Source organism: Crocuta crocuta, unplaced genomic scaffold (genome assembly GCF_008692635.1).
Source record: "Crocuta crocuta isolate KB4526 unplaced genomic scaffold, BGI_CrCroc_1.0 scaffold408, whole genome shotgun sequence".
In the NCBI taxonomy this organism is placed as follows: domain Eukaryota; kingdom Metazoa; phylum Chordata; class Mammalia; order Carnivora; family Hyaenidae; genus Crocuta; species Crocuta crocuta.
In genome coordinates this window covers 3,496,502-3,508,604 of record NW_027527444.1, presented here as the reverse complement: position 1 = coordinate 3,508,604, position 12,103 = coordinate 3,496,502, and the positions used below count along the sequence as shown (strand labels likewise).

Here is a 12,103-nt window from a genome sequence, read left to right as displayed (position 1 = left end):
CCCCCCCCCCCCCCCCCCCCCAGGGCCACAGCTCCTTTCTGAGATCAGAACAATTTCATCAAAACAAGTTATTCAAAACAGGCTCAAACCACGAACCGCTTTGCCCAAAACAAGCTGGCAAAATACTTTGGAATCCCTGCCAGGAGACGCGCGTGGTCCGGGGACCCAGGAGGACTCTGGCGGCCTCGGGGCTTCCCTACCAATTCAGGGGATCATGACGATCATGACGATCTGCCACCGCGGACAAGGGCAGAGAGTCAGGACCCCGCCCAGGCCCGGGCTCTCGATCTGGATCCGTGGCAGCTCGGGGTGGACACGCTTGCTCGCAGACGAGCCCCGTCGAGCTGGGACTGAGGCCCGGGAAAGGCACGGCTGTAGGGCGCAGGGCGTGAGGGGCCGCCCTCTCGGGCCGTGCGTGGGGAGAGCGTGCACGTGGGAACACAGCCCTCGGAGTGCCAGCTGCCGCCGTGATCGCGGCCGCCTTCGCTGGCGTCGTCGGTCCTGGGGCCCCGGCCATCTCGCTCCCTTGCACAGTCAGGAGCTAGTGCTGGAACCCGGTCGGTCCCCGGGGCCAGAATTCACATCCCGGGCGGGTGAAGGTGGTGCTGATCTCACAAAGAGACTCGGAATTGCCTGAGTCAGACAGAGGCTGCTTCTGCCTCACTTACTGGCAGAGCCGCCCTGGGTGGGGGAGCTTTGCTTCGCCCCCATCCGGCCCCCACACCCCTCGCCCACGGCTGGGGCGAGAGCACACGTCCAGAGTTCTTTTCCTGCTGAGCACACGAGGCTGATGTTGGAGGCATCACTTTGTTTGCTTGTTACTAGTGAGAATTCTCCGCTGGGCAGGCGGTGCCCGGGGAGAAGGGGCTGAGCCCGCCATATAGCCCGTAAGATGTAAGGCTCAGAGACTCCTGCCATGTCTAATCCAGCAAAAATGTGTCATTTGGGAGCAGGGCCCAGTTTGGGGCCAACCTTTCCTATAAGGCGAGGCTCCCTGAGTGTAATTAATGAGACCCAGTGAGGCTTCAGGGACCCTGACAGAGAGGAAAAACATCTTTATTCTTGAAAAATGCATATTTTAGGGGCGCCTGGGTGGCTCAGTTGGTTATGCATCAACTTCGGCTCCAGTCATGATCTCGAGGTTCATGGGTTCAAGCCCCTTGTCAGTCTGTCTGAGGTCAGCTCGGAGCCCAGAGCCTGCTTCGTTTTCTGTGTCTCCCTCTCTCTCTACCCCTCCCCTGCTTGCTCTCTGTCTCTATCTCAATGATAAGTAAATATTTTTAAAAATTTTAGTAAAAATAAGAAAGCATATTTAAACATTTCTAAATGTTTATTTATTATTTTTGAGAGAGAAAGAGAGCAGGCAAGGGAGGGTTAGAGAGAGAGGGAGACACAGAATCTGAAACAGGCTCCAGGCTCTGAGCTGTCAGCACAGAGCCCGACCTGGGGCTCGAACTCACGAACTCTGAAATCATGACCTGAGCCAAAGTCAGACGCTTACCAACTGAGCCACCCAGGTGCCACCAAAAAGCATATTTTAAATGAATAAGCAAAACGCATATGGTTTTAAAAACCACAGGGTACGAGAGGGCATAGGAAGGAAACTAGTCGCAGCTGGCTGTCTCTGAACGCTGCACCTTCACTTGGAGGCTGACAGCCCTTCCCTGGTTACGGGATGCACACTGGCTGCGGGTCCGGCGAGAGAAGGGCTCGGGTGGCCTTACCCTGCGCCTTCCAGAGATAACGGTCACGTGTGTCTCGCTGAGCACGCAGGGCCCTGATGGACGAGGCGGAGCACGGCGTCACCAGGGCTCGGCAGAAGACCAAGGTGGGCTCCTTCCGAATAAATCCTGACGGGGACGCAGGAGAGGAGAAAGGTATCGGGAAAGAAATTATGTGCCAGTGTATAATTGCGGATATGGGCAATTACCAACCATTTATCCAAACAGCAGTTGGTCTTAATCTTGTAACCTTCCTCTTGTTCAGGGTATCAGCTCTAAATTGCTTCTGAGTCCTGGGGGAGCCAAAGTAATCTTTAAGCTTGAAATTGAAGTCTCTCTCCCAGCACCTAAATTTTGTGTCTTGTCGAGTTGGAAGACATGTCGGCACTATTGTTCATCAGGATAAAAATAGCGTTTCCATGGTTGTTGGGCGAGGCCAGCAGGGGGCCCNCCCTCATGGAAATGCCCACCCCTCCCCCCGAGACCTACAGAGAGTTCTAATGGGGAGACGCAAGCCCCGCCTCCGGGACAGACGGGGGCTCTAGTCTGGGGGGGGAGAAGGACCCCAGGGGAGGGGCCGCCCAGCACCTGCTGGTCTGAGGTGCGCGAGGGATGGGCGGGGCCACCGGGAGCCGGNCCGAACGCGTCAGCCAACTGCAATGTCATGGTAAGCGAGATGCACGGGAGAGGTTGTCTTACCCCATCGCCTGAGTCAGAGCCTTACAGAGGCCGGTCGGGCTTCTCGCTGGTGTGGCCGGTGCACTGCCCTCTCCGTTAGATCAGGTCATCCAGGTGGGCGGGTTGCTTCCCCCCTCTCTCCGGGCTGCTGGGCCCATCAGAGCGCGGAGGGTGGGACCAGGCCCAGCCCAGGCTCCACGGGCCCCACATGGGGAACGCGACCGCCTTCACGGAGCACAGGTGTGACGTTCGCCTCAGTCAGGAGTCAGCGCACCTGCTGCCCGGGGGGTGGGGCTCAGGTTCCCCGCGTCTTGAGGTCACAGACGAGGACGGACCCCTGAAGGCTCGCTGTTCGGATCATGTCACCAGAAGGATCAAGGTTGCCTGCACCACGCGCGCGTCCACGTGGCTCCATTGCCGGCCGGTCCCCGCTTACCCCCAGGTGCCCCTGGCCCCACGTGGCCCCAGCCACCTGTAGAGCAGCGGCCTTGGGCCCTGGCGCCAGCTGGAGCGGCTCCCCCCTCCAGACAGGGCCGGGGGCGGGGGTTTGCGCACAGGCCGACTCGGTCACAAATAACCGGGGCGTCGATACCACACTAGGTGACGGTGCAGCTTATCCGGCCCAGGGCCAGGCACCTGGCCAGGCAGGAAGGAAGGCCCCTCTCCTCACAGGGACCCAGGGCAAAGGTGGGGACTCAGGAGGGACTCAGGAGACACCTGAGGGTCGTGGAAGGCGGGCACGAGGCAGGTGCACGGAGCCTGGGGTCCGTGGTGGCTGGAGGGCGCACGGGGGCTCTCCTGTCCCCTGTGCCGCCGAGGCCCGGCTTAGGGGCCCTGAGCCTCTCTCTGGACAGGGACCCGCATTCACCTGGAGGGAACGGGCCTCCTCGCCCCTCCTCCCGCCTCTGGAGATTCCACGTCGAGTCCGTGGAGCCGAAATAACCTGTTCAGTGTTTGCCACAAACCCTCGGTCTGCAGAGCGATCTGAAAGCCGCCATCCTGCACCTTCATGGGTTTGGCGGGGGGGCCTCACGGGCCTGGCACAGGCCAGAGCGGGTGTGCCCCGGGTCTCCCGCCGGAGCAGGGCCCCCCCGCGGGCACGTGGGTCCCAGAAGGCGGCTCCCTGAAGCCCCAGCGTTTTGGAACCGTGTGGCCTTTGGAACTGTCATGGCCGAGTGACCCCGAAGGCCCCTCTTGTTTGAGGAACCCTGCAATCCCACCCCGGAAGCCACCGGAGCCCCCTGCGGCCTCCAACTCCAAAAACTCTCCCCGGCGGCGATTCCAAACCCGCCCCGCCCTTTTCTTCGGCCAGCAGGCCACTCGGCCAAACTCGAAATGCAGGGGGGCCTCGCGGCACGAAGGCAGGCCCTTCAAAGGCCCATCGGGGCGGGGGCCAGGCGGCCTTGCCGGGGCGGGTGAGAGGCGCCCCTCTGCCCTTCTGCGCGAGGCTGCGGGTCGGATGCGTGCGCTCTGCTCCGTGTGGGTGAGGAACACACCGATGGCCGGCGAGCGGGATGCTGGAGGAGCTTCGGCCCGGCCGCCTGGCGGGGCCTCCGACGCCTGGGGCCTCCCCTGGGCCTCAGGGACCTGGTGGCCGGAGGGACGACACCACTCACCTTCCTCCTTCCCCCCGTTTGCTCTCCCTTCTCGTTCTGCTTCTCTAAGGACACAAGGAAACACAAACCTGCACGCCGTGTCCTCAGAGCCCAGGGGGCCGGCGTCCCAGCGTCCTTGGAAAGGCCTCCCCTTCCTCAGGGAGCGTGGGGCGCCCCCCAGGGAGCCCGTGTGCTGAGGGGTCGGGTGCAGTGACTTGAGCTGGCCTTGCCGGAGCGGGGGCGGGGCGGGTCTGGGNGTGCTCCCCTCCCCCGCCGGCCCCCCGCCCCCTGCCTGGACTGGTCCTGGGGGCCGAGCCACCCCCCGGGCCCCCCCAGCTCCGCTCTGGCTTTGCTTTGAGCCCTGGGTTAAGTCTTTCCTCCCTCGGCTCCGTGCGCACGGAGCAAGGGGTTGCCGCCCCTGGGGTCACCGGCCAGAGCCACAGACACCCAGACGTGGCTGCCCACGTGGCCGCCAGCAGCATGCCCAGGAGAGCGTCCCTCGGAGGACAGGGCGGGGCTCCGTGGGGTCTGGGGCAGCGTTAGGGTGGTGGGGGCCGTGACGGGGGGGGCCCCCGTTTCTCCTGGGCTCCAGCTGACTTCCGGCGAGGCTGCCTCGGCCTGACAGGTTTCTGGCTGAGCAAGAAAGGAGGCGAGTCCCGGGGGGCAGCCCGGGAGCTCCTCAGTGCCTTCAGGGCGCCTCAGGACGTCCCTGGGGGAGCCAGCCCNACGGCTTCTCTGCCCCCCCCGCCTCCACTCTGCCCCCCTCCCCTGTGCGGATGGAAACCCCACGCCCCAGGGGCTGGAAGTCCCGCTCCGGGGCTGCCGTGCTTCTGACAGCGCCTCCCCTGTGTCCTGCTCGCAGAAGTGTGTGTGGACCAGTGGTCGGTCTACAGGGGCCCGGGAGCCTCCGTCAGCTCCGACCCCAGCACGGGCGGGGCCCCCATTTCTCAGAGTTGTGACGGGGCCAGGCCTGCTACCTGGACTCCCTGGGCCCCCATCCGACCTGACGCTGGGCTGAGCGGCTCATGGGGCTGGGAGTTGAAGACACAAGTCTCTTGGCTTGATTGACATCATCTTTGAGGTCATTTGGAGGCCTTCAGTGTTACTGATTTTATGGACGGCCTATAAAAGCAGATGGTGTAGGGGCACCTGGGGGGCTCAGTCGGTTAAGCATCCGACTTTGGCTCAGGTCGTGATCTCCCAGTTTGTGGGTTTGAGCCCCGTGTCAGGCTCTATGCTGACAGCTCAGAGCCTGGAACCTTCTTCAGATTCTGTGTCTCCCTCTCTCTGCCCCTCCCCTGCTTGCACTCTGTCTCTTTCTCTCTCTCGAAAATAAATAAACATTTAAAAAATTGGAAAGAAAAATATAGAAGATGAGGCTCAGAAAGCTTTAGTGACTCATTAAGTTTTGGCAAATTGGTATTTAATTTAACTGCTGATAAGTCAGTTTAGACAGAGCCACATCATTTGCTATCGATAGAGCTACCCCATGCTGTTACATACCGTATAACACCAGGTTCCTGTGACATTTTGGAATTGTTTAGTGCACAGCCTGTACAACTGTATGTGGGGCTCCGTTTGCCAACAAGATGAGAGGCTTGGGTCTTTGTACTAGGTCAGCCAGGGAGCAGAGGGGAAACTCAGTCCCTTGTTAATTTTCAGACTGTAGCTGCCACAAATGGGTGTAGCAGGGTGAAAGCACCATGTGGAAACTCACATAAAGTACCAGAGTGCACCTGACAGCAAAGGAAACCACTAAAGAGAACGTGACGCTGCGTAAGGAGCTGAACGGGGAAAAGTGGGTCGTGTCCAGAAAGCGAAAAGCCACCGTAGCAGATGGCTGTTCTCAACAAGGGGCAGTAGCCTGACGGCATTTCCTCTGGGAAGATTATTAATCCCGAACAGGGCTGCGATATTCCCTGCCGCCCTCTACAGAAACGGCCGGAACGTCTCTGAACCCTGATATCGTGGCAGAAACAGCTGCCAGTGTGGTCTGTACATTCTCTAGGCCGCGGACCCCGGGCGCCACGGACGCGGCCCCAGCAGCCCGGCTCCTGGCTCGCTGCTATGCGGCCTCTGTGGCCCCCACAGCCAGGACGCTGCGTGCACGCTCTGCCCGTGCCGAGTGTGGTGTAGACAGGCTGAGTCACACCCTAGCGCTGTGAACACCACATGTGATAACAGTGAGCCACGTGTTTCATCCTCGCCTCCCGTTGCCGGCATAGGGTTCAGAGCTCCGAACCCTCGTGCTGTCCTGAGTGACGGGGACAAGCGCGTGGGCTCCTGAGGTGACCTTGGGGCCCAACCTTCAACCCCACCCGGACCTCTGGGGACGGGAGGGGCTGGAGACGGAGCTCAGTCACCCACGGCCAATGATTCAATCAACCACTCGCGTCCGTAATGAAGCCTCCATCACCACGTTCAGAGCAGGGAAGGCGGAAGCTGGTACTGTGTTCCCTTTTGAACACGTGGGAAATTTGTCCGGAAGCCGCACCCCCATCCCCCAAACACCCCCGGGTCGTGGTCAGGAGAGCCTCAGACACCCACCCGCTGGTGGTATCTGCTGACAGGTCTCCTGGGGGTGCGGGCTTGAACACGGGGGGCAACAGGGAAGGGGTCTGTTAGCGGGAGGGCGGCGGTGGCTCTTCACGGCAGAGCGTCTGGTGGACCCCAGCCGGGGGGCTCAGGAGACCGGCAAGAGAAGGAGCCGGTGTGCGGATGGAGTGCAAGGCTGGGAGCCGTGCCCGGGGGGCGGGAATTCGGGGGATCACCCCTAAGTGTGGACACTGCCAGCCACAGACCACATTCGAATCAATATGTTACATCAAAAACAACTATGAGTAAAATTATGTTCCCAGGAAGCTATAAATCAGAAACAGTAAAAAAAAAAAAAAAAGTCAGAAAGATGTTTTCCAGTTTTTAAGTGCAAAAAAGAGGTGATTAGGGGCGCCTGGGGGGCTCAGTCATTTAAGCGTCCCACTTGGGCTCAGGTCATGATTTCTCGGTTCCTGAGTTCGAGCCTCACGTCAAATTCTGTGCTGACAGCTCAGAGCCTGGAGCTGCTTCGGATTCTGTGTCCCCCTCTCTCTCCGACCCTGCCCTGATCACGCTGTCTCTCTCTGTCTCAAAAATAATAAACTATATATACATATATATAAAAAGAGGTGATTAACCAGGCTGCACGGAGGGCCGCGCGTGGGCCTGCCCTGTCCTGGGGGACGGCGTCTCAGAGCACACAGCGCAGTGCTGCTCGTGCTTAGCGTTGGGCATCACCGGCTCGTTCTTCTCTTTTTGCTTATCTTTACATTTTTCCCATAATGAACACATTATCACAGTAATTTTTTTTAAGTGTGGGTTTTTGGGGTTTTGTTTTTGAGAAATCCAAGAATTCCATGTCATTTTAAGAATTCCAATGCTAAATAGCAGCATTGTCCTTAGCGAGTTGGAAAGCGACACATGAACACGTGACTGGCTTTTCTGCAAGATTTCTGACAAAGGGCTACCGTGAGGCCGTCTCCTCTCTTGCTCAGTCTCCGTTCCTGGTAGCCAAATGAATTCTATGGGGTGCCTGGGGGCTCAGTCGGTTAAGCATCCGACTTCAGCTCGGGTCATGATCTCACAGTTCGTGAGTTCGAGCCCTGCATTGGGCTCTGTGCTGACAGCTCAGAGCCTGGAGCTGCTTCAGATTCTGTGTCTCCCTCTGTCTCTGCCCCTCCCCTGCTCTCGCTGTCTCTCTCTCTCTCTCAAAAATAAACATTAAAAGAATAAAAAAATAAAGAATGAATTAAGTCTAGTCCTCAAGACCATAACCGTTGGGGTTCTGTGCACCTTTGAGAAAAGTTTGGTGACTTTTATGTTGTATCATCTTTTATTTTACTTCTTCTCTATTTTTTAAAGAGAAATGCTACCATTCAAGCTTTTATTTTGTTTATTTTTTTAACAATTTAATTTAGTTTTTAGAGAGAGACAAAGTGTGAGCGGGGGAGGGTCAGAAAGAGAGGGGGACACAGAATCTGAAGCAGCTCCAGGCTCCGAGCTGTCAGCACAGAGCCCGACGCGGGGCTCGAACCCACAAGTCGTGGGATCATGACTTGAGCTGAAGTTGGATGCTTAACTGATGGAGCCACCCAGGATCCGCAAAGCTTTCGTGTAAAGAGCCAGCACCGTTCTCTGCTGTCCGAGTCGGCTCTGCATGGTGGGAACTGGCTCCTCGCTCACGCCGTGGTCTGGGGCGGGCCGGCAGGGAAGTCTGCTCCCCCAGATGCCTCAGAGTCCCCCTCCCATGGCCGGATGGTGGGGAGGGAGCCCAGGGAGGCTTCCTCGGGAAGGTTTTCCAGGCAGACGGAAGGGGGGGACACCCTAACCTCCGCCCCCTTGCTGTGGCTGGGACATCACACATCCTCACCCGACTGCAAGGGAGGCTGGAAACAGGTGAGCTAGGAAGACACGGGTGTGGCGGCCGTGGTGCGGAGCCACCGAGCTGGTCCCCGGGGCAAAGCCTGGAGACGGACGAGCATCCCGGGGCACGGTGCCCGTGAGTGAAGGTTCCTCAAACCTGCCGCATAAAGCTCAAGTTCAGAGCCACGCAGGGGGTGCCAGCCTCCCTGGGGGGTAGAGTGACCACCCGCCCACAGCGCCCATCTGTGCCAGGCGGGTAAGAGCAGCCCAGCCCACAGCCTGACCGTGGAGGGGCCCTTGTCCACAGCCGGCTCTTACACTCGCCCAGGGCTCCACTGGGAGTAAGAATCCCGGCAGCTATTTTAAACAGAAAATAATTGTTTTACTTTATTTATTTATTTGTGGGGGGCGGGTGGGAAGGGCCGAGAGAAGGAGAGAGAGAACCTGAAGCAGGCTCCCCACTGTCACCGCAGAGCCCGGCGCAGGGCTCCAGCCCACGAACCGTGAGATCATGGCCTGAGCCGAAATCAAGAGTCAGACACTTAACCGACTGAGCCGCCCGGGCGTCCCCAGAAAGGAACTTAATACAGGCTTTTAGCTGCGTCCACACGGCACGCCCAGACCACCAGGGAGCTGCCCCTGCTGCCCGGAGGAGAAGGGAGAGCTCAGAGGCCACGGCCCCGAGCGGCCCTGTTAAATGCACGACTCTGGTTAGCTGTCACTCAGGGCCCAGCAAGTGACCGTGGCAGCTGTGACCTGGCAGTCAGGACAGCTCCCACAAGGGGGGATGGAAGTCCTGGCCTTTCCTGCTCCACCGCTGCGAGGGGACCCCAAGGGCACGGGCGGCACCGACCAGAGGGCGACCGCGGAAGCCGCGGGAAGATGGGCCCGCGTCCCCGTCTTCCCAGCGACGTGGAGTGCATCCACCTGGTCCCAGAAAGAGAGGGCTGTGCTGTGCGGCCCCCAGAGCGCGGTGGCGGGAGGCGGTTGTCTGTCTGGCGAGGGAGAGGCCCGGCGCAGCCCGTCTCGGGTGTGCACTCTGTGTGTTCAAGTCCTTTCACGCCCAGTACCGCGCTGTCGGCTCACGCGGATGGCTTCCGTGAAGTCTCCGGTTCTTTTCTGGGCCCAGTGTCCTTCCGTNAGGGCCAGGCCTGAGACGCCTCCAGCGGCCTCCCTGGAGGCAGGGCCGGGGAAGCAGTGGCGCCTTCCTGCCTCCACCACGCGGTCCGCCCCGGAGTGTCTGCACACGGCTCACACGGCCCCCAGGGACCCTGGGGGTGTGGAGTTGGCACTCGGGGCTCTGGGGACAGCCGTGTTTCGGGTGGGAGGGGCCTCTCTGCGCAGCTACCTGGCGCCACAGCCCCACCCCCTCACTAGCCGGTTCCCCCTGCGCTGTCTTAGCTCCCGCTTGGGACTCCCTTCTGGAGGATGGTCCGGAGCCGGGACATCCCCACGTCCTCCAGCATCAGCCTCTCCCAACCCCGTCGCCCACGAGCAGGTGGCCTGCTCCACCTTCCCCGCCCTCCCGACCCGAGCAAGGGCTGAACCTCCAAATCCTTAGCCCTGTTCTGTGGCTTCAAGAGCTGCCCTCTGCTCCCCATGTGGTCAGGGGGAGCCTCTGGGGCCCGCGGGACCGTTGGGGCCTCCTTCCCCGAGGCTGGGGTGCCTCCTGCCGTCCAACCTCACGCAGCCCCTCCTCGTCCCTGCCCAGGACCGTCCGGGGCTGCCTCTGGGTCAGTGCGACTAGCCACCACCCGGAGTGGACCTGCCCCTGCCCCCAAGTCTCCTCCTTCTCAGCCTGCGGGGCCACTGGGGGGGGCGGGTAGGGACAGCATGAAAGTGCTGACCTGGGGGGCAGGAGCAAGCGTTTGCAGGCTCTGTGTGTGCGCGTGTGGGTGGTGTGCGGCGTGTGTGCAGGTGCGTGCATGTGTGTGCGCGTGTGGGTGGTGCGCAGGTGCGTGCATGTGTGTGCAGGTGTGTGCACGTGTGAGTGGCGTGCGGGGTGTGTGTAGGTGTGTGCACGTGTGAGTGGTGTGCAGGTGCGTGCATGTGTGTGCACGTGTGGGTGGTATGTGGGGCGTGTGCATGTGTGTGCACGTGTGGGTGGTGTGTGGGGCGCGTGCATGTGTGTGCACGTGTGAGTGGTGTTCCGGGCATGTGCGGTGTGTGCCAGTGTGCGGTGCACTGTACACACGCGTGTACACCACAGGTGTGTTTGCTCGAGGTCACCTGTCTCAGAGCCGAGAGCAGGAGCCTGGGGCTCATGACCTGGGAAGGCAGGAGCTGAGGGTGCGGGCGGGCCTGGCTGGGACCCACAGGGGCACTGCTGGGGGCCCTGGGGTGGGGGAGGGTGCATCTGTCCTGCAGGACCGCGCACCCTCGGCGTGGGGGCGCCACTGCTCTTCCCGGAGGGGCCAGCAGGGGGACCTGTCCCCAGCGGCCGGTGCCTTCCCCGCCCCAAAGCAGGGATTAACCGTTCCTGCCTGGGGATGGGGGGCAGAGGCCGATCTGTCACCGCCTCGGTGGTGCCGCAGCAGCTTGGGGGCAGAGCGCAGAGTGGCCCGGGCGGGGGTGCGGGCGAGACGGACTCTGCGGGGAGACAGCTGAGCGCACGGACAGCCACAGGGACTAGACAGCCCGCAGCCCACCCGCCTGGCCCGCCCCTACCGCAGAGGTGGCCCGTCCCCCGTGCTGGGCCTGCGGTGGGCTTCAGGCGGGCACCTTTCCCCTCTCCGGGCGCGAACAGGCCAGGAGGCCGGTCCTCGGGACCCCCATGTGGGAGTGGGCACGCCGGGTCCTCTCTTCATGCTCCTTCTGGGGGCTCTTCGCCGGGTCATCTGCAGCCTCCGCCCCCTCACTTGGGCATAAACTTAAAAATAATAAACTGTTTGCACATATTCTATTTTATGTGCAACTGTCCCCCGGAACGCAAGCTGACTTGGCCGTCACACTTGAACACGAAATGTACAGTGAAGACACCGTGAGAGGAGCCCCCTTCCCGCTGAGATCCTTTCTAATGCCCTGGACACCTGGTCGGTGCTGCTCAGGGGCTCGGGGCTTGGCCCTCTCAGGACCTGACAAGGCAAAGTCCACTTCCCTGTGTCGGAGGCGTCGCCCTGGGGCTCCTCCCCGTTAGCCGTCCCGCTCGTCCTCACGTCCGGCTGGGGGTTCCTGCTGTGGATAGTGTGGAACTGAAATCAGCCCGATGTCCCCAAGGCTCAGCCGAACAGCTCTCAGGAAACAGAAATACCAGTAAGGAACTGTCCCGTCCCCGAGTGTGGGCTGTGTCATCCGGCAAGGAAATGCCCGGATGCTAACCTGCAGAGGGAGAGGGTGAGCCGGGCAGGAAGAACCCAGTAAAAGTCAGGATGGACCAGTGGAAGGCTCCAGAAGGCCACGTGGAAGGCTCAAAAGGTTTCGAAAGGCTGCAGAAGGCTATGGAAGGTTGCAGAAGGCATGGAGGCTTTGGAAGGCCACGGAAAGCTGAGGAAGGCCTCAGAAGGCCGTGGAAGACTGTGGAAGACCATGGAAGGCTGCGGAAGCCCTCATGGAAGATTGTGGAAGGCCGTGGAAGGTTGTGGAAGCCTGCAGAAGACAGCATGAAAGGCCGAGGAAGGCCAAGGAAGGACCCAGAAGGCCGCGGAAGGCTGAGGAAGGCCCCTGGAAGGCCAAGGAAAGCTGTGGAAAGCTGCAGAAGGCTGAGGAAGGCCA

The 12,103-nt window shown here is 60.7% G+C and overlaps 1 protein-coding gene across 1 annotated transcript in view; it reads left to right on the top strand.

Annotated features, from left to right (window-relative positions):
* Nucleotides 1-1,780: 1,780 nt before the first annotated feature.
* Nucleotides 1,781-12,103, top strand: part of CNPY1 (canopy FGF signaling regulator 1) — a 33,598-nt gene continuing 23,275 nt past the window's right edge. Inside the window, 2 exon segments of the mRNA XM_077761678.1 lie at nt 1,781-1,855; nt 1,857-1,879. Coding sequence (XP_077617804.1) covers nt 1,781-1,855; nt 1,857-1,879 — 98 coding nt within the window.